General features: G+C 41.1%; 1 protein-coding gene, 1 long non-coding RNA gene and 1 pseudogene across 2 annotated transcripts; 1 reads left to right on the forward strand and 2 right to left on the reverse strand.

Moving 5' to 3' along the window:
- On the forward strand, positions 1-695 carry LOC116674966 (uncharacterized). Its single transcript, XR_004328261.1, has 2 exons — positions 1-97; positions 532-695. It is a non-coding gene; the product is annotated as an uncharacterized LOC116674966 (long non-coding RNA).
- Positions 696-3,058: 2,363 nt separating this feature from the next.
- Positions 3,059-7,008, reverse strand: LOC116674967 (probable RNA polymerase II nuclear localization protein SLC7A6OS). The gene is given in 7 exon segments (XM_032507121.1): positions 3,059-3,316; positions 3,637-3,695; positions 3,697-3,767; positions 4,411-4,620; positions 5,822-5,892; positions 5,895-6,147; positions 6,742-7,008. Coding segments are annotated over 7 exon segments (987 nt in total). The 5' UTR covers positions 6,931-7,008; the 3' UTR covers positions 3,059-3,182.
- Positions 7,009-10,774: 3,766 nt separating this feature from the next.
- Positions 10,775-21,162, reverse strand: LOC116674968 (adhesion G protein-coupled receptor G3-like; annotated as a pseudogene).
- Positions 21,163-21,658: the final 496 nt, after the last annotated feature.

A 21,658-nucleotide genomic window follows, 5' to 3' on the forward strand; every position in this document is an offset into this window, starting at 1 on the left:
ATTGGCATCGCCATTGCCCTGTCAGGGGTCCCTGTCTACTTCCTGGGGGTCTATCTACCAGAATCCAAACGGCCGCCGATGATCACCAAGCTACTGCGTGAGTGTACGCACCCAGCCCTGAAGCCAATTTATGGTCCTGGGTAAATCTACCTAGTGTTACGGGAGGTACGCTAACCTGGCTCGTTAAACAACAAAAACGCTGCTGCTAAAGGTTAACTCAGCGGTGACAATAGAGGACCAGGATGGGTAGTACGTAGGTACATGGAGATACATACATGCACCTCTCTCCCTCCTCTATCACACACTCCCCACACACACACACTGGCCTTGCTATTCTCTCAAAGAGATTGACAGACATTCAGCGCACAAGTAGAAAGAAAGTTCAGGTCATTTCCGTAGGCTACGGCGAAACGTCTGCATGGAGCCTCCGCAGAAGCATACATCCGCCTTAACTTTGTCATTGCAACTGCGTCGTTCCTCACCCTGTCTCAGCAGCGTCGGCTCACTGGATGTTGTTTTCTCTTGCTGCAGGTTCTCTGACTCTCTCCACCCAGTACACCTGCTACTGTGTACAGACTACAGAGATGGACAAAAGTGAATAGCATCCGAAACACTTTAAAACTCGAGCCAGCAGTCTCTACAATCCTCACAGCTGACAGCAACCGGGGGCAGCCAGGCGGGGGATTCTTCTTTGGGGGAAAAAAAAAGGATTTTATTGTACTGTTCACCACTGACTTGTTTACACTGATGCTGCCAGATGCCCACCTTCACTTGCAGCTGTATCCTGGAAGTCAAGGCCATTCAAAGACTCCGACCAAAGGATTGACAGTACTGTTCTACGGCTACTTCTATTCTTCATCACACTATTTAATTACCTCTACTATAAAGGATCTGCGTCGTTAGTTCCACAGGTAACTGTATAATGCCTTGAAAACAGTATGTGACCACAGGGACATGATGATTATACATACAGTACATTTTTAAAATATGGATTTAACCCACTTTAACTGAAAGGTATAAATAAATATGCATTTTGCGTGAATGAGCATAATTTCACCAGTGAATGAGAAGACAAATCATATAAGCTTAGTAAATGGACAAAGGTAAGATTGTGTTTTTTTGTCTGCTGTTGTGTGAAGACTGAGTCATCATCCAAATGTCACTGTCTAATGTCTGGTAGGTGTGTTTTGCATTTTAACTGTTGAAATAAAACACGGGCCTTTCCATTTGGCGGCTGAGATGGGTTAATTGTCTGCTGCGGATTCACTCTGTCCGGCGTTGTTTGTGTTTCTTGGCATTTCTGTAGGTGTTCAACGTGCTGCACCCAAGAATCCATACATGACTAGACTTAGTCAAAATAGCATTTCATAGGTATCTACTGTAGGGCTTTGTCTTGTAGTCACATATGTTAAAAAAACAATTAATTCTATAGTATCTATCCCAGCAAGGAATAGCTCAAATTGGAGAAATCCTCCTATCGCAGAAGTTCTGAAAGTTTTTCATGAAGATACACTCACTTTGCCATAAGATGTCAGCTGACACCAACAGGCTTCGACACGTTTTTCTCTGAAATTAAAGTCCAAACATGTTTGAGTTGATATCAATAGCTGTACACTGCTTTAAATCCATGAAGGAAATACATTCCAAAAGTGGACTAGCTGATCTAGAAACAAGTTGCTGTAGAATAACTAAAAGCTAAATGTCACTTGTATAACAAGTGGTCACAAGACCAAATCATTTTCTCTTTAACTGGGAAAATCACGTGCATGTTAAAGGCGCTTTAAGCGTTGTAACAGTTTTGGCACACACAGCAAAGCGTGCTGAAGCAGAGAAGGGAGAGGGAGGGGACGGGATGAGGGAGGCCTGAGCTAGTGTCGTTTTGTTTGAAAATACTTTGAACATCAACAAGAAGATGTCACCCAAGATCCCCCAAAGCACCGTTAACTGGCCCTGACCTTAAACCTTTTTCAAACCATGTGTACTTATGATTACTATATAAGTACTGAATATTGAGGGAAGTTTTTGCTGCATTTTCTCTAACTGTGCCTCTATGTGCCTGATCCAGAATGAATGAAGAAATCCAAGAATACTGAGTTAGAGATGAAAACCTGCTTCAGACCAGGTTAGGTTAACAGACTGTTACCATAGTAACTGAGGTTGAGTTACCTCTTCTGAATCAGGCAGGAGCTCCCCGTCATCTCTGGGTTAACCGACTGTTTCCACTGAACATGCCCCAGGTCAACAAATGAACATACTGAGAAACCCTGACTTGAACATTTTTAAATTGCACATTACTGGACTGCATATTAATACTTTTGGATCTTGATCCAAATTGATATTTTGATCAGTATTTATCTCCAGGACAAATTGACGCCGAGATGTTTAGAGTTTTTTTTTGAAAGCCTTCTTTTTATACACATCTACATATTTACAAAATTGTAATTCAACAGGCATCCAAGAGAAACAATCTTAACTTCGAAGGGGATTTCTGAACCAAACTCGCACACCAACAAAACTTGCATCACACTTTCACATTATGCAAAATCTAACACGCACACAAATATACCAACACACACACACACACACACACTACCATGCACAAAACGCAGTCACACGCAGCCCAAGACATCTTTATAACAGAAGTGTTAACAGCACAAGAGCATACAAGGCATATCACACTAATGTGCAACATTATACCACACACACACAAATATCCACATGGAACAAACACCCACACACAAATTCAATCCACCAGTTATAAAAAAAAAAAAAAAAAAAAAAAAAAAAAAGACACTCTGGATCCTCCAGGAAATGACACCTACTCCTTCACCATCTGTGTAGAGCGGAGGATGATTTCACTCTAAAAAAGAGTTTAGCAATGTATGGTAACGCAACGGGGGGGTAAGAACAGTATGTTCTCCGTCAACTTTTGTTTTTTGGTCAAATTTTACGAGTGCTAGATGTAAAATTGCTACACTTCGAGACGGGATTTCAGTTTATTTTTCTCAAGGTTTACATTTACATTTGTGGTTATGATGATTATTATTATTATTAATAATACGTGCCATTGCAGCAGGTGTTTCCCTCCACTCTCGCCTACACAGAGGACTATGGGGTATGGTGATCATTTGTGTTGAGTGCATGGGGAAGATCCAGTGAAAGCCATGGGGGTAAGGAATAGATCAATCGGAATTATATTTGTCTCCATCATCATCCTCATTGTCATCTTCACCGCGACAGTCCAGCTCCTGCAGCACCTCCCTCTGGTAGCGGCCCCAGCTCCTCTGGCTGTACGAGTGCTCCTCCTCCCAGTAACCTGCAGACACGACAGGAGACAGAAGCCAGCCAATGAATGAACAGGAAGGACAGTGATAAGCACACCACACAATGTAAAGCATCATGAGATCAGGTAAAGATGATAGAAGAGGTCATAAAACCTTCAGCCTGGGACAAACTAGAAGACAAGAGGAAAAAAATAAAATAAATAACTAAATAAAAAAGGACTGGACAACCCCACAAAGATTGTTTCTACCAGGTGTCACAGATGTCTAGTCTTTGACTGTCAGGTAGACCTCAATGACCCTCACAGGTGAGTCCCCCTCAGGGCTACCAGCGAACCCGGCGGTGAACACGTACCGCCATAGCGCTCCTCGCGGTCGCTGTCTGCATCGCTCCCCTCGTCGGGGTAGTCATTCCCAGTTGCCTTCCTCGTTTTCATCGTCCTCGTCTTCATACACCTCCTCTTCACGAACCACAACGTCAGGCACCTGGGGACCACAACAACAACACACTGATACTACAGCGCCAGCTTCAGGGTTTGAGAATCGACTGAATGAACACGTTTAGACAACCTCGTACTAATGTAGTAAGAGTACTAAAAAAACAATAAATAAATAAATAAATCAGAAATGCCAGACACATTTGAATGCTCATTTAGACATTTTTTCCATGTAGGGGGGGGTCTCATCTGTATTTGTCCTATTGACTGCTGTTATTGTTGTATGATTGTTGAATGTTATCCATTTAATTTTATTTATATTTTAATCATGGACCTCATTTTTACTGTGCAGCTCATTGTAACTTGGTTTTGAAAACTGTTATACAAATATTATTAACAACAACCACCACCACCACATTAGCTTTACTAGAGCAGCAACATGTGTTGAACAGGTTTTTACTGCCTGGCCTCCAGCAGTGTTAGACCGTGGTCCACTGCGTTGACTTAATTAAGTTAGAAGCTAGACGGGTACAGGTAGACAGAGCAGCTGTCTGTCAGCTGCCTCATCCACATTATTAACTATTCCACAGGCAGTCAGAACATGAAGGAAATGTCTACTCTCTACTGTGTCCATGTCTTCATTCACTCACTCAGAGTTCAGCATTCATTCATCTGTCCGTCCATCCATCCACACACCAGTCTCCCTCATCGGTGTAGGCCCTGACAGACAGGATGTCCTGGATCCAGCCGGGTGCGACCATTTCCTGGTAGTAGAGATCGTAGACGTAGTCGTCGTCCTGCTCCCGGTGGTCCTCCCCCAGTCTGTCGCCGGTGATGCTCAGGCGCTCCCGCAGCATCTTGGTGCTGTTACACAGGATCACTTCTGGGTCTGAGGACAGCGTCTTCACAAGAAAACAGAGCGAGAGAACAAAACGGCAACGTTGACTATAACCTCCAACACGTTAAAGACAGTAACACACTACACAATAAGGAGCTGACAACTGAAAACTAATGTGTGTACCTTATTTCACAAGCACACAGATCTAGTTGTTGTAGACAAACAGAATTGCAGTTAAAGCTATAGAGCGTAGTTTCTGTCGCCCCCGTGAGGAATTCTAAGTAATGACAACACCGTTGGCGCATCCCCATGATACAAGCCTTCTGTGATCGCACACACCCCTTCTTCACGCAGCTGATAGTAGCCAAGGAAGACACGGAGGATTTATAAAAAAAAAAACATGAACTCTTCAGAAGAGGTCATTAATTTCAATCAAGTTTCTGTGTGCGAAAGTTGCAGACACCACAATCTTCTGAACATCATCATCATACTGAGAAATACAGAGAGAGTTGTGTGGAGCTGATGGTCTTAATTAGCTTTATTTGGCAACGGCTTGAATGTAACGGACTTCATTAATATCAAAAGGTTGCGCACAAAAGCTTTAAAATGCAATTAAATATTTACTGTTCAAAGCCTTTGGTAACAAGTTACAGACAGAGCTTTCCCAGGACTTTTGACAATGATGGGGGAGTGTTATGGAGCCACGCACGGTGTTACTCCAGACAGGCCAAATAAGAGTTATGGTGGGCTCCTTCAGCATAGTCTGTCCACTAGAGGACGCTTTACAACGTCCCTGTTAGTGATGGCGTTGCATAGTCTGTCCACTAGAGGACGCTTTACAACGTCCCTGTTAGTGATGGCGTTGCAAAGTCTGTCCACCAGAGGACACTCTACAACGTCCCTGTTGGCAACACTGGTTATTTTTTTGGCATATCGGATTTTTTAATAACCAAATATTCTTATTGGTCTTAAAAATCCTTTATGGGTCTGGCTCTAACAAATATCCATTTAGTTCATTTTCACATATCAGAAGTTGTCAAATTACTGCATATTTATAAAAGGCTGGTTCACCAGGTTGATAAAGGTGTAATACCGTCTCCCACACTGGTGGTACACAAGCATTATTGTCAATTAAAGAAAAATGTAACCACACTTCAGTGTTTTTTTTTATTTCTCTACTGCATTATTTTGTTTCAAACTTATTTTTTGTTATTAAAGTCCTCATATTATGCTCATTTTCAGTTCATAATTGTATTGTCACTCACCTTGCTAGATTTGTCCTGGTCCTCTACCTCCTCATGTAGGAGATCAACCACCTGGATTGCACAGAGACCAAACATTTGTCCTGCTCTTTCCCAGTTTCCTCTACACCATCCGCAGCTTCCGTGTGGTCGGTTTGCTGCTCCGCTGAGCTCGACAGCCCCGTCCGGTGGCTGGAGAGGATTCTGTAGCGTTCCTCCCTCCGGGTGCTCCACTTTGTGCTCCGGAGGCCCCCGATGATCCGTTGGGAAGTGGCAGCAGAGGGGCGCAGTGCGTGGGCCATGCGAGGCCGAGCCAAAGCCTGTCGCACCTGGGTCTGAACAGGAGCATCCTGGCGATGAGATGACAAAAAGGGAGAGTTTATTGCAGGGCTCCAACATCGGAAAGAGAAGATATTTGCTTGACATCCTGACACCTAGCTAGCTAGAAGTTGAAGGAAATTAAGCAGGTACCGACAGAATCCTCCGAAACATCTCACCACCCAGACACCGGTCCGCATGTGACCATTTCGGTAACAGGCAGGAAGAAACAGTCAACCAAACGTGTAATACATTAGACCGAAAAACAGCTAGACTGACGTTAAATAAACATAAAAATGAGCAAACCATTTGTGTACACTAACGTTAATGCATTTTGGGGCTGATGTGATGTTATGCTAATGTCGGCTAACAATGTCGCCTAAACGGACTATCATGCTAACAACAACTAGCGTTAGCTAGCTAGCACAGGCGTTGTTCTCGTTGTTTTCTACGACTATCACAGTTTTAGGTCGTTAAATTCAGCTTGCCATCGGTCAGTCAAATTTACTAAATATGTACGTGTGTACCGACACGCTAACTAACGTCTAAATGCCGTTCCACCGCCAGCTGCGTAGACGTTAGCCGCACTTTGAGAATGAGATGTCGTCACGCAGCGGGCCTCTCACCTGTGTCGCTACGGTCGCCACGAGTTTGAAGACTGAATTTTCCACCTCGGCTTCATTTGGCTCCGGTACCGGTTCGCCCGAGCCCTGGGACGTCTCCGGCCGGATACGTTTACACGCCAACAACAACGCATCGGCCGGGTCGGTCCCCCTTTTCCGCTTGACTCGCAGAATCGTCGTGTTCGGATCCATGTTGTTCCTCTGTCTGCTGAGTTCGTCTGATTTGTCCGGCAGACTGGGAGGAGGGAACCGGGAAAGCTCCGCCTTTATGTCCGCGTGTCACAATAACCACAGCACCGCGGGGGGAGGACCGTGGACTATTAGGGGATCAGTAATAATACAGATAATGATAATAATATTAAAAATAATAATAATCTCCTCTAATGAATTGCTCTACTGCTAGAATACCTACATTATAGATATTCTTGAGTTTCTTAATGTCTTTCTTTTGATGACTGTATAAAATAAGCAGGGCTGCCAACTTTTCCAAAAACCTTGGAGTGAGATTTGGGGGGCCAACCCATATTTTGCTGCGTACAAAGCAATTTCTTTGGCTCTTTCAGCATCATTATACTTCAGGGTTTAAATTGGGATTTGTTATATGTGGGGGGATGGTTGCTCTCCCTAGGGGGGTCTGGGGGTATGCCCCCCCAGGAAAAAAATTTGAAAAATAAACCATTAAATGGCACTTTCTGGAGAGTTTTTTGCAAAACAAAATGGAGAAATCAAGTCTTGCATGATAAGTGCAAAACTGTAGGGTTAAGAACCTTTGCATTGTTGTAGTATCAACAAGTTTTAGGGCATTCAGCATTTACATTATAGACATTTGAAATTCTTATGATATAAGAACTGACCCAGACAATGTGCCACACATAATGAACCACATGAAGACACAGTAGCATATGTCAGCAACAGCTGAGAAGATTTGGGTCTGTGGGGAACAGGTCCAGGGGTCCCTGGTGTAGGGACCAGGAACCCAAAGTTAAATTAATGTTGAGGGATCAACTAAGACCACTGAAATTCTAAAGAATGAGAACCACTGAGTTACATAAGTTCTATTACTTTAACCTTTGTGCCAGTAATGTTTGGCCCTTATCCTCTGTGCCCCATTTAATGTTTTTACTTTTTTGTGAAAATAAAGACTATTTGTTCATTTAAAAAAACATCAAATTAATTATTTACAGTTACATTTAGAAGCACAGAGGTTAGAGATGCACAATAGTGGCCCAACGTTGCAGTATCATACTTATAGTATAGCATATATATATATATAGTGTAGTATAATATATATATATATATATATATATATATATATATATATATATATATATATAATATATATTTCTGCTCATGTTTACAACTTGTGTACAATAAAAATATAACTCCTCCCATCTCTGTTGTCCGAGATTTGGAGAGTTGTAATATAGTGTATAGTACATATAGTATATATAGTATATAGTGTAATATAGTCTGCTGTGCATGTCATTGCTCCGCTGATTTGGTGGATCTCATTCAGACCGTCTGACAGACACCGAGGCCCATTTGGGTCTCTGGTCTCTGACAGAGTTTAGAGGTGTCCGTACGCTGCTCATTATCAGAGGTCTACGCATGGATGCAACGCGTCACTGCCCCCCCCCCCAGAGCGCGTCCACTAAGATGAACTGAAGTTGCTACACTACCAGCCGCGCTGCTCACCTCCATCTTTACAGAGAGAGAGGACACGAAGCGACGGACGGGTCTGTGATACTCAGAGCTCACACCTGAAGCCGGGGAAAAGCACCTGGGATGGCTCGTGAAAAAAAGGTTCTCATTTTGCGACAATTTGAAAATTCCACAGACAGGGAGCGCTCTTGAACCCCCTCACAGTCTCTGAAAGCACAACTAGTCTATCACAAGTGGCTCATCAGGTAATAAACATAGATAAACTCATCTTTCAGAAATTTGACCGACCGGGCTGACACTTCAGCGTGAGAAATCGGGGGTGTGGCGTGTGCGCGTGTGAAACCAGTCAAATGCGTGTGTCTCACGGCCAATGCGTGAGAGTTGGCAGCCCTGAATAAGGTTTGTTAAAACATTATTCCGTGTCGTTAAATTACTTAAAAAGTAGGCCTACTACTCTTGATAATATAGGATAATTATAACCAATATTATTTTTTCATCACAAAAAATCAAGTGTGGCCAATGTATGCCTAAATTAGGATATTCAAAAGCTGAAGGATTATTAAATGTTACAATTGATAATTGTACTTCATGGATGTGTCTTTAAATGAAGAATAAATAAATTACATTTGAAATAGAATTATAGAAAATCTTACATGAGGCTATTTTTTTTAATTGTAGCCTTCCCAGGGCTTAAAACAGCTTTCTGGCACCTTCGATAAATCCAATTAGTAGGCTAAATTAATCTAATTGATAGTTGCATTCATCAATGTTTCCATTTAAAATGAAATCTTAGACCTTGAATAGCCAACAGATGGCGATCATCTGCTGCTAGTCCAGGTCATGTTCACCAGCTTGACGCTTATGTAAAACCTACATCTCATTTCTTTGAAACACTGTTTTTTTTGTACATAAATCCAACATAAAACCCTAAAAACCTGTAAACACCTCTTGGCCTAATACATTCTCCTTTGCCTAAGGTGTCACTTTAATCTGATGGTTTTACTGAATGTGCAAGCAGAACAGGTCTAACTGTTGACCAGGTGCAAAGCAACAAAAACAAATAGAGAACACAAATAGTTTTCACAGAACAAATGAACTAGGGCAGGAGCTGTACGTGGGAATGTAGAACAAAGCACTGGTCCGACAGACAACGGTTCAAACCAACGCTGCTGTCACTTCCGCGTCTAAATCTGCAAACATGGATTAGTGGGCCCTGGCCCTGGTCCAGGGCCCCAATGGTCAGAGGGGCCCTGAGCCAGAGATTCTGTGATGACCTTTGACATTTCTTGTTTGAGATTCAAAGGGAACCGATAACTTAGTTGAACTTTGACACATGAATTTGCACCGTTTCACTAACCTTTCAGGAAACAGAGAGCCAGAGAGAGTCCGAATGGAGGAAGCTTATTTACAGTTTTAGAGTTATACCATGGTTATACCATTTTAGCACAAAATAAGTGTGCTGAATTAAATGGAGAAAACCCATCTTGATATCATTATTTACTGTGTGGTCCTTCAGTGCCTCATTCCCTGAACACCACACGATGGCGCTAACACACAATCTGAAAGACATAAGTTTCCCATTTAGACATCATCACATCCAATTACTACTTCAGGCTTATTGGATGGGAAGGAATGTTCCAGGTATGAGTCAAACCCTCAAGAAAACAGATGTATTGTAAAAACCTTATTTTGTTGCAAAACGCATGCGAATATAAATTAGTGGTCTTAAAAAACACATTTGGCAAGTGACCATGGTAAAGTGGGTTAATGCTCTTCAAGGTGTTCATCAAAAGGTAATTAATGGACTCTAATTAGACATTATTCCTGAGAATGGACACCTTAACTCATATGCTCTATTCAAAGCCACAAGACTCCTTTTATATTGAAACTGTGATTTTACCTCACAGAACACAGGACTTGCTGGTCCTCATCCTCGATTGGTTTGTTTCTGTTCCTGTGTGACATGGGTGAATCCGAGCTAACCTGAAAAAACACCAAAGTCACACATCTCATACGTACCATGAGCACCTGACGCAATCCCCACTTCAAAAACCAAATGTATCCCTTTAAAGGCAAATGGGCCAAACCGTTACCCGCAGAAAACACTGGGTGTAACGTAGGCACTGCTTTAACAAAGTAGTCTTTATGACAATGTGTTACAACGTAAACTGCAGAAAAGATAATTAGAGAATGTTTTTATTTTCATAATCTTGACTCAGCCTGTCCTTTTTGATATTACTGTAACAATAAGGATCATAATTGAGCAACAATAAATAATTAGAAGCCATTGTTGTTCATGATGCATGTTTGTCTGCTATCTTCATTTCAGGAAGTTGCAAGATATGATGAGACATGGGATTAAGTAATGTTATCATTTAACTGCACATAACTGGACTCCAAAGTGACACCTCACATAAATAAATAATAATAATAATTTGTTGTAGTTGTGAACATCAGTTGTTGAAACTGGTAGTCATATTTTTCTGAGAAGAAGGGTCTCTGACTGAGGAGTCATTGTCAGATCGAGACTTGCAGGTCAAAGCCACAGACCACAGGAACATAAATAACCTGAAAAGACAATAGAAGGCTGTGAATACTTCTGGTAAATTATAACAGCAGAGTACTTTATATGAGGGCCAGGCACATACTGACCCTGCAGGGAGTTCAGTAAGTGAATATGTAGATCCCAGGGAGGGAGATGTAGGTGGTGCTCGCTAACCCCCAAGGTAAGCCCAGCACACAGCTGAGCCCCAGCACTGTGGCGGCGTCTTTCAATAACCTTCATCCCTTTCTCCCTGTTTATCTTCTTCCAGCCACTGCTTTCAGTGCCTAACTACTGCCCGTAGCCTCCAGAGCTTAAACACCACCAGCCCCAGCATGCAGGAATTACACAGTATCATCAGCGCACCTGGGACGGCCACGGTGGTGATGTAGCTGACTAAGAGCCTATGTGGGAACTCGCTGCTCATCCAGCATCTGCAAGTTATTAAATAGAAAAAAGACATAAAATTAAAGCCAATACTCTGAGGACCAGGTAACCATAGTCCTCAGATTGGACAGATAGTCTAGCAAGCTGTCTGGGTTTACCCTGCAGAGATCTGAGGACCAGGTAACCATAGTCCTCAGATTGGACAGATAGTCTAGCTAGCTGTCTGGATTTACCCTGCAGAGATCTGAGGACCAGGTAACCATAGTCCTCAGATTGGACAGATAGTCTAGCTAGCTGTCTGGATTTACCCTGCAGAGATCTGAGGACCAGGTAACCATAGTCCTCATGAAATCACCAGAGGTTAGAATTACAACACAAAGAAAACATTAATGGACATTGGCAAAACCACATGCATCCGGGAGAATATCCCGAAGTGGAACGTCGTGGATTATAGACTAAAATCAAGATAACTTTGAGATCCAAATAATCGTCTTCTTGGCAAGAAACAAAATAGCGCACTCTTAAAATCACACTATGAACAATCTTTGCTTCAAATTCCAAACAACCGCTGTGTGGTTGAATGTTTCAAACGTAACAATAAATCTTGGTTTCTTACATCTGTGCTGCTGAAGTCTGGTTGTTGGCATCCCTCAGATTGTATTTGCCATAAACACCTGAAATCCCACAAACCACGGCAACCAGTGTTGGAACACCTGCATGAAGACAAGAAAGATACAGGATTTACATCAACAAGACCTGACCAGGGACGGGTTGAGGGGTTGGCTTCTGGGGATCCTGCCCCGAATGTTTTCTATTATTAGCGTTCATTCAGGTAACCCGTTCATGCCAAAATCCTACCCTATATATGTCACTAAAAATAGTAACATCAGACACATTTTGGCTCTTTTTAGGAGAACAGCAGAACACTTCTGTTCTCAGGTTATATTTTTTTTGATTGAATTGAAAGATCAAAAAAACGTTTAAGGTCAAAATCCATCCCTAAGATACCCTTTTCAAATGTTTTGGAACCAGTATTGTTTACATCATCTGCAGACTTATTGTTTTTCCTCTTATTGCATTGCTGCTTTAATGCATTCAGCACTAATGTCTATGTAACTCACATTCATGATAAACGTGCTTGGGGGGTCAGGGAAAAAAAAGCCGCGGGCACCTTCTGCCTCCATCTTTGCAGTAATGTGTATAAAGGGTAAGTCTGGTGATGTTAGACTGTGAAACAATGAAGTACTAGCTGACGACCGGCCGTGGTAGACCAGCTGTTGCTGTTCTCAGTGACTATCTGCTACTTGGCGAGCACCGTCAGACAGACAAAGCTAGCAACCAGCAGAATACAGTAGTAGTAGAAACAGAGATTGAAAAGAGAGCTAAAACAAGAGTGAACATACCCAAAAAAACAGCCGAATGGGTCAATCATGCAAACAGCTCATGACGACCCAAAATGACGTTCCCGTTAGGTCTGTTGACCTCTCATGACTGAAGTAATTATCACAAGAACAAATGAGGAAGTGAAGTGATCACAACACCACAGTCGGCCTAAGGAGGAAGGCTGGGGTGGTGGACAAGCTTCCCCCTCAGAAAACTATTAGGAAATTAACCGAGTTTTACGACGTCTCCATTTTAGTAGTTTTATGTGACTAATTCAAAGCCAATCTCTGATGATTTCCTACCCCTAAGTATTTTTGTTGCATATCTTAACTAGTTCTGTTTCACAATTTTTACTACGTGACTAAAACTAAACTAAATATGTTAAGTAGAACAGTCACTTGATTACAGCCACTGCTCAAATGCTGCAGTGAATAGAAAGGTCGTACATGTTGTTCTGGGAGTCTAAATCAACCTATAAAGTTTTTTAGGTATGAGGATGTGTTAATCAGGTGGACAGATATATGACAGTTCTGCAATATTGTAAACATTTGTAAGTTTACAACTTTTTTCTGATGCCCCCAAGTGGACAAAAGATCTGTTGCCAGTTGAAAGCTCTCATAATTTTAGTAAATGAAATGACCACAGAGCAGTTAAAGGGGCTGTGTCTCCTAAGCCCCTCCCCCCTCAAGTGAAAATGACTGTGTGTGCATGAGCAGTGATTGACACGCAGTTAGACACCCCCTTGGCCCTGATTGGTGCATCTGAACAGGGAGCAGTGGATTTTGCAAATCACACCTATAGGCTGTGAAGGTTTTTTTTTTTTAAATGACCTGCTTCATGTAGTTCTAATGGAAGATAGGGTCAGTTTCAGCAAATATGAGAACAAGTTAGTTTTATAAGGCTTTCGTACTGCACCTTTAACAGTCTATGGATGTAGGGCCCTTGGGGACTGGGCCCTTGGCCTGCTTCACCCAGACAGTAATCCTTACTTCATCACACAGCATGCTAAAACATGAGATAATACTGCAACCTTAAAAACATTGCTCTACGGCACCCATAGTGGTAAAGAAAAAACTCCAACAGGTACTGTATGTGTGACTTAAAAATGTGCATAATACAATGCGATAACATGAATATAAGACTGTACACCCTAATAATATATGGAGCTTGTATGAAGTAATATTCTCACATTTCAAAATGAATAATGAAAGAATAGTCCAACTCCATCTGAGCTGCATGGGTATTTTAATTTGGTTATTTACCGAGTTATAAGCAGCATATTTCAGATTTTTTATTATACACCTTTTGACAGAAACACGGCCCCAACCAGACTCTACTCACCCCATCCCACCACGCTGAGCTTTAGCAGGTATCTCCTGACGTAGATGTTGAAGACTCGGACTAAGAGCAGGTAGAGGTGGAAACCTTCCAGAGCCGTCCAGCTGAAGGTGGCCAGCAGGACCAGTGTAAAAAGAAACCCAGACCCTTGCAAACCCAGCCCTCCTCATTCTCAGACAGTTGCCACACCAGAAGCTGCACAGCAGAAGGTGAGTGGAGGCAGAGCAGCGCTCCTGTCAGTTGCAAATGCACCCCATAGCCTTCTCTGGACGTCGACGTCTAACAGGAAAACAATATAGTATGATCAATTTTCTATTGCCTATTTGGCAGATACAGGACTACATATGGCCATTACCGACCAAAATTCAACAGATACTTTCACCTCAACACGGTCCCATGATCTGATGTATGTGACTGTAATATTTAAAGCCATCACAATGTGGAATAGCTTGCCTACTATCACAGTGAGGCACCCAGTAAGGCCAGGTTAAAAAGACTGCTCAGAACACAGTTACCCCCCTGTTGTCCTCGGTCAAATTGACCCCTTTTCCAATATCAATGTTCATGAATCAAATGTTCTCTATACCCAATTGTAATTACCCAAAATAACAACGCTCTTTGGCAAGTATAAATCTCTACTTTCATTAATTTTGGGGTGCCTTATTAAATTTTACAGCATTTGAAAAACAAATGGAAGTGGTTTTGAAATAGTATTGAGTAAAAGTTGACATACTCCAGTCTGTGATTATCCATCAACATCCATTCCTTTAATTTTAGTCAAAATAATTCCTAATTTCTGCTTTTCTAACTCAAACAGTAGGTATAATTTCCTATAAATGAGGTTTATTGACCATGAATTCAAAAATTAACTGTAAAACTAAAGTCAATAAGTTAGTGATACGCAGTGTTGAAAACGTCAAAAAAGTGACTAATATTGATAAAAAGCGTCAAAAAAGTGTTCATTTTCAATTTTGACGGGAAGACAACACAAGGGTTAAACAATAACACATTAATGTAATTTAACTTCTAATTGTTGGAATGAGATGTTATTTTTTTGGCCCTAATTTACAAACTAGGTACACGTAGTAATGTTATATACTTGCACTATAAGTCTTGTTTTAAATGTATATAAAATTGTATGTGTTATATATTGTGATTGTGGGATCTGAATAAAGAAATAAAGAAATAGAGGACTCCCACTTATCTCTACATACTGTATTAGCCCAAACAGTTTTGATGTTACCTTGGCTACTGATTTAACACTTTCTAGCTCAGTGGACTTGGCTGGTGTGTTGGACCACACTGATTTGAGACAAATTTAAACAAACAAGCAGTTTCAGTTATGCTTACCACTGATGTTATTAAGATAATTCTGTTTTTTCCGGTTATTACCCTGCCTTCTGACAGGAAGTGAGATCAACCACAGAGCTTGTTTGACATTTTTTTCTTTTTCTTGGTTTTGACATCTTTGCAGCCTTGAGAATGAAACTCATGAGACTCAAACTCCCCGTGTGATCTGCACAATGGATCATTCCCTTCAGTGGCGATCAAACGTTTCAATTCCTCCTCACTCTGTCCCAGTATGGACATTAGTGGACTGACATGGTGACAGACACGACTGACACTAACTCGAACATTAACACTCTGTAACTCTGCCAAAGCGCAATACATCTGTTAACTTGTAACCCATAATTACCTCCATACAGCAGTTTGCACATTACATGCATGTCGGCATATATAACACATATTGCTTCAGTTCCATGACAGGAAGGAATAATGACATCATCTCGGTTAAACTGTCATTACAGAAACCCTTTCTGTTAATTCACTCCGTGATCATGGGGATGTTAATTTGAAGTCCGATGTTAAAACTCACTGTAGACATATATAGATGATCAAGCTGATGACTGTGAAGAAGACGGAGAGCGCTGAGCCAATGTAGGTGATATAGCTCAGGTTCACAGCATCGCTTTGACTCACTGATAACGCAGGGTTCTGGCACAGAAAAAGGGACAATACACATTCAATTCATATATGTATTTGAAGTTCAGAAGTCTGATGGAAGCATCTTTAGTATATATATATTTTAGATATACTGTAGATATTGATTAGATGTGTCTTAGATCCCACTATATGCCTCTTTAAATTACATTTTGTAAGTTTTGTATACGCATTTTCAATCTGCACATAAAAAACTGAAAGTGGAAATACTGGAAATTCCAAAACAAGTCAAAATATCGCAACAATAAAACCTTTTGCGTGGCTGAGGTGGTATGCATTCATTCACATTTGATTTTGCCCATTTTCTGGATATTCAGTTAAAATGTGCTGCATCTGACTATTTTTTCCCCCAGTAACAAAATTGTACCCTCAAACAATGATAGCTTATACATGGAATTGTTCAGCTACAAATCTGTGTGGTAATAGAGCGCTTAAACCCGCTGCATTCCTTACACTTTTGCTCTGTGTTTTTGAAAACATCCCTTAAAGGCAAATCATTTTGCACATTAGGTAGAAGACGAGAAGACGATTTTACCACAAGCACTGCAAAGAAGCTCATGTGGTTGCAGCTGCAAATAATTTCATCTCCAGTGTCATGGGTATCACAGCCCTTTGTGCTCCAGGTACCTAAACACACACACACACACACACACCACACACACACACACACACACACCACACACACACACACACACACACACCACACACACACACACACAATATGATGTTTAAATTTGAGTTCCTCTTTTAATTTGGCAGCAAAAACACTGTGGCTGGCACTTGTAGTCTACCTGTTCCATCATCAAGCGGTGACTCCTCCCAAAACACACACGTCCCATTTCCCACCTGAAACACGTTCAAAGTTTATTCAAGATATGATGAAAGTAGATTCATCTATATATCTATGCACTATTGGTCAAAAGTTTGGGGTCACTTAAATGTGCTGTAAATGTAAATGTGCTGTATTTATATAGCGCTTTTCTAGTCTTAACGACTACTCAAAGCGCTTTTACATCATACAGGATACATTTACCACTGAGCCACAGCCGCCGTGGAATGGAAATCTCCATTTAACTCCATTATAGACAGAATACCAGCTGAGACCAGTTGCATTGTTTTCTTAACCAGGGCAGTTTTCAGATTACATTATGAAAAAAGGGTTCTCCAATGTTTTCTCAGTTAGTTTTTTAAAAATTATATCAGATTATAAACAGAATGTGACTTTGAAACATTGGATGAATGGTTGCTGATAATGGGCAACGTGGATATTGCATTAAAGATCAGCCCCCCCCCCACTCAGATCAGCTGGTTTTCTGTCCATAATGGAATGGTATGGAAGTTTCTAAGTGACCCCAAACTTTTGACCGGTAGTGTATTAGATAGAAGATAGAATGCCTTTATTGTCATTATACACAAGTACACGGTACTTGTGCAACGAGATTATTTATTAGTATTTGTGTCTTCCCAGCTGGTTTTGTTATTTTACCTGTTTGTTGTGTTTGAAGGTTAACTTGATGGGTTTGGGAGAGGTTTTGGACAGGAACGTTCCCTGCCCTCACTACCAGGACTAAATCCCCCAAAACACTGGGGGCAGGTGGGTCTGGTGTTATCACTCGGCTCTGTTTTCTTCGAGTGCGACTCAGCTGCAAGGAAAGATGATTGACAGAAGATTGCTGATGATGGAGATTTATGTTTTTGCACTTTTGTTGTTGTGCTAGATGTTTTAAAGAGTTGTTATCACCGCACAGACATTTCCTAATATATTCATTTTTTCTATTTTTTTATGAATGGTTAATCATATGCACTGCATCATACCATGTTGTGTATTCCACACCATTAGGGTCATATTATTGTTCGTTGTACTGAGTTCAGTTCAATTCAATTATATTCATATAGCGCCAATCACAACAACAGTTATCTCACAGCGCTTTTCTTAAAAGAGCAGGTCTAGACCGTACTCTGTGATGTTATTTACAGAAACCAAACGATTCCCATTCCCATTGTATTTGTATTTTATTGTATATGTGTTTTTAAGAACTGCATCGCAGGCTAACTGCCCAAGACAAATTTCCCACCTGGTGGCAAAGGGGAAACAGGACACTAATACTGGGGTTTTGAGGTGAATCAGCTTCCTCAATCAACCTTTCCTCCATTTTTTATAGCACACAATGGCTGGCTGTGAGTGTACAGAGATCATGGAAATCACTGCAAATTATCATGAGGGGAAAGTCATACCTTACACAAATATACAGACGGAGCTAAGTGAAAGTAGAGGCCAGTGTCAGTGCACAACAATATGAAGGGCCTTCTTCTGTAAGCTATCCATCCTCTGGAATTGCTGCCATGTTTGTGTCAGATTTCCAAAACTTAACTTCTCTTTATGTACACGCCCACTGTGATCAGATTAATAATGGCAACTAAGGAGGAGTTAATGTTGTGGCTCAGTGTTATGTGGCTCAAATGTGACTGACCTTGAATAAAGTGCTGTTGATCACAGTGGTCACCAGCAGTACATCCTCGCCAAGCACTTCCGGTCCTCTGCTTCTCTGGAGAGCCGAGGCTGGGATGGAAAGGCTGTGTTCAGGAGTTGGACTCTTTTCAACCTGAAAACCATAAAGTGTACACAGAACATGCAAAAAAAGACGGAAATTATTTATCTATGGAAATTAACTCGTTGTTGATTTTAATTGCTCCAGTTGAATTGCTCTGATGCTCAGACTGTCCTCTGAAAAAAAAAGCCAACATACATTGTTTGTTCAACCAGCAATTACGACTCATATTTACGTTTAAAATGGCGGGGCTCTCGACTGGCTGTGGTGATTATGACGGGGGCAAAGCTTAAAGTAAAACGAGTATAAAAGCGTCAAAATCCATGTGAGGGATGGATCAAACAAACAGGACTTTTAAGGACGTGTTGCTACGTTTTAGGGCTGAACTTGGCCCATGATCTTTTTTAAAATTCAAGCAAGTAGTTTTGGTGCCAATACATGAACAAGTTGTTTTTGTGCCAAACCTATCCAAACTGCAAACATTTCACAACGTTAACGTGTTTTGAAATGTGACTGTTACTGTGGTTTAGACATAAGGACAGAAAACGCTCCTGTGGGTCATGATTTCTGCCACCATTATTGGCGCTGAATTATGAATTAGATGGGCAGAATAAAAAACCTATATGCTTGTATGGTTTGGAGGACATGTTGGATTTTGTGCACATGTTCCAAGGAACGACAAAACAGTGTAACATCCTGAACTCTACTAGGCCTACATGTTTGTGTATGGTGAAGACAACTCATGCTATTTTTGTCCTGTTTTGCTTATTTATTAGTGCAGGGGTCTTCAACGTTTTATAAGCCAGGACCCCTTAACCGAAAGAGAGACAGAGCAGGGACCCCCTACTACATATATGATATAAAATTGAGATGCATATTAAACTAGACCTACAATAACCTGTAGGGCAGCCTTAAGTCTTTATACATACATCTTTTTGCATAGAATACTAAGCTCTTCCAATCATGTTTGTATGATTTTAATAAATCATGTTTTAATGTTAAACATACTGTACGTGTGGTACAGTGAATTGTAAGGATTCTGTGATGGTCTTAGTGACTACACTGCCGTTAAGCCAGTAAGCCGATCATCAGTGGAGATTTATTAAGATTAATGTATCCTTTATTAGTCCCACAAGGGGAAATTACAATTTTTTCGCTCGGTTGTTATTAAACATGTTACGCACAGGTCTGAATTACACACACATGCTCAGTACCTGTGCATGCACTAAATGGAGAGATGTCAGAGTGGGGGGGCTGCCCATGGAAAGGCGCCCCGAGCAGTTGGGGGTTTTGCTGCCTTGCTCAAGAGCACCTATATTTGCTAATGGGTTGGATTCATGTTGTCATTTTTGAAAAAACATTAACAAGAATTTGGAGCCCCCCCTCCCCCCCCACATTGACTCTGATGACCCCCTGTTGAAGATCTCTGTATTTGTACATTTTGTACAACTTGAGATTGTTATAGAACCTGATAAGACAAGAGCTGGGAGATACACAAGAATATCCTCACCTTTTGAGACCAGCTCACTCTCTGATGAATGAATTTTGGATTTGATTGGATTCTCCCTGTAATACAGCTTCCAATTCTGTCCTCATAGCACCTGCCAACACATAATTCACATATGTCAGCAATCCAAACACTTACATAAACTTACACATTAATTTAAGGTAAAATGACTTTGAAACACTGTTATAGAGAAATGCTCAGTCATGTTCCTTTAAAGGCTGACAAACTTGTTCCTCTAACAACAATATGGTACGCTCACGTACACATTTTGTTTCAGGGTCTCACAATCATGTCGGAGATTTCCCAGCATTCACTAGACAGCAGTGAGCAGTCACATTTATTCATTAGTGCACAAGGGCGTAGCATATAATTCTATAGAAAGGCATTTTCTCCCCGCATCCACAGCTATTCCTTCTAGCATCTTTTTGGGCCTGCCTCACATGAGGGCCCTGGGTACTCAGTCCCCTTTCACCCCCCAGTCCGACGCCCCTGTTAGTGTAAGAGGAGGATGTATTTTTGTTCAATAAGAGGAGAGTACGATCTACAGTATCAGCTTAATACATATGAGTGTGATTTACTTGGTCCAGGGGACATGTTCCGGTCGTAGACAGTCATGGAGGACTTGTTCACAGTTTACTGTCAGGGGGACAGAGAAAGAAAGAGAAAGAGTCAAAGATTGTGGAGTATATAGATAAAGGAGGCCAATGCAAGAAGACAAGTGACATGTTGTCAGATTGTGATCAACGCTCTGAGAAAACTGTGGCTTTTAGTGTTGCACAACTGGTTGAGTAAGAGTTCCAAACGTTGTGTATCAGGGGACCATTTAACTGTAATATATTCACAGTTAAATGGTACTCACTTCATAAGCGCACAGCCATAAAATTCACAATAAAAGTGAAAAACTTACTTCTAGCTTGGGCCGTAGAAATCCATGCAAGTGTGACTAAAGAAAAAGTAATCCACATCGCGTCTCAGTGATCCTCAAACACATATGTGATGTGACCGTTCCCTGTACAGCGGTGTTCTGCTTGATGAATGAGCAGGGAGTTTCACATCTGCATCATATCACATGGTGGTGGCTGAGTGGGGGTGGAGAGCTGATAGGGACGAGAAGTGATTCTTGTCTGACGCCTTTTAAAGACATTTTAATGACTCAACTCCTTAAAGATGCTGATGTTAATTTCCTTTTTTTGTCACAATGTTGATTTATTGAGAGTAGTACTGCTTTACCACTGAGAAGAAGACAATAAAATCCTCCTTTTACAATGTGACTCTGGTTGTTCATAGAATAAATGATATCATTCTTTTACTGTGACTAAATCTTCAAGATTACAGAAAAAAGAGCCTATAGAGAAAAGAGGAAGTTTTTTTTTTTTTTTTTTTTAAATGTTATCTGTTTTCCTATAAGCAAAAACATAAGTACTGGCACTTACAGCCTGCTGCGTAAGTGAAACTCACACTGCAACCACATAATGCTCTCAAAGATGCCAGGTCTTACAACATAGGAAACAATACTATTCACACTTGAATTATTTGTAAAGTTTTTAATAT

The sequence above is a fragment of the Etheostoma spectabile genome, unplaced genomic scaffold (assembly GCF_008692095.1).
Source record: "Etheostoma spectabile isolate EspeVRDwgs_2016 unplaced genomic scaffold, UIUC_Espe_1.0 scaffold00001337, whole genome shotgun sequence".
In the NCBI taxonomy this organism is placed as follows: Eukaryota; Metazoa; Chordata; class Actinopteri; order Perciformes; family Percidae; genus Etheostoma; species Etheostoma spectabile.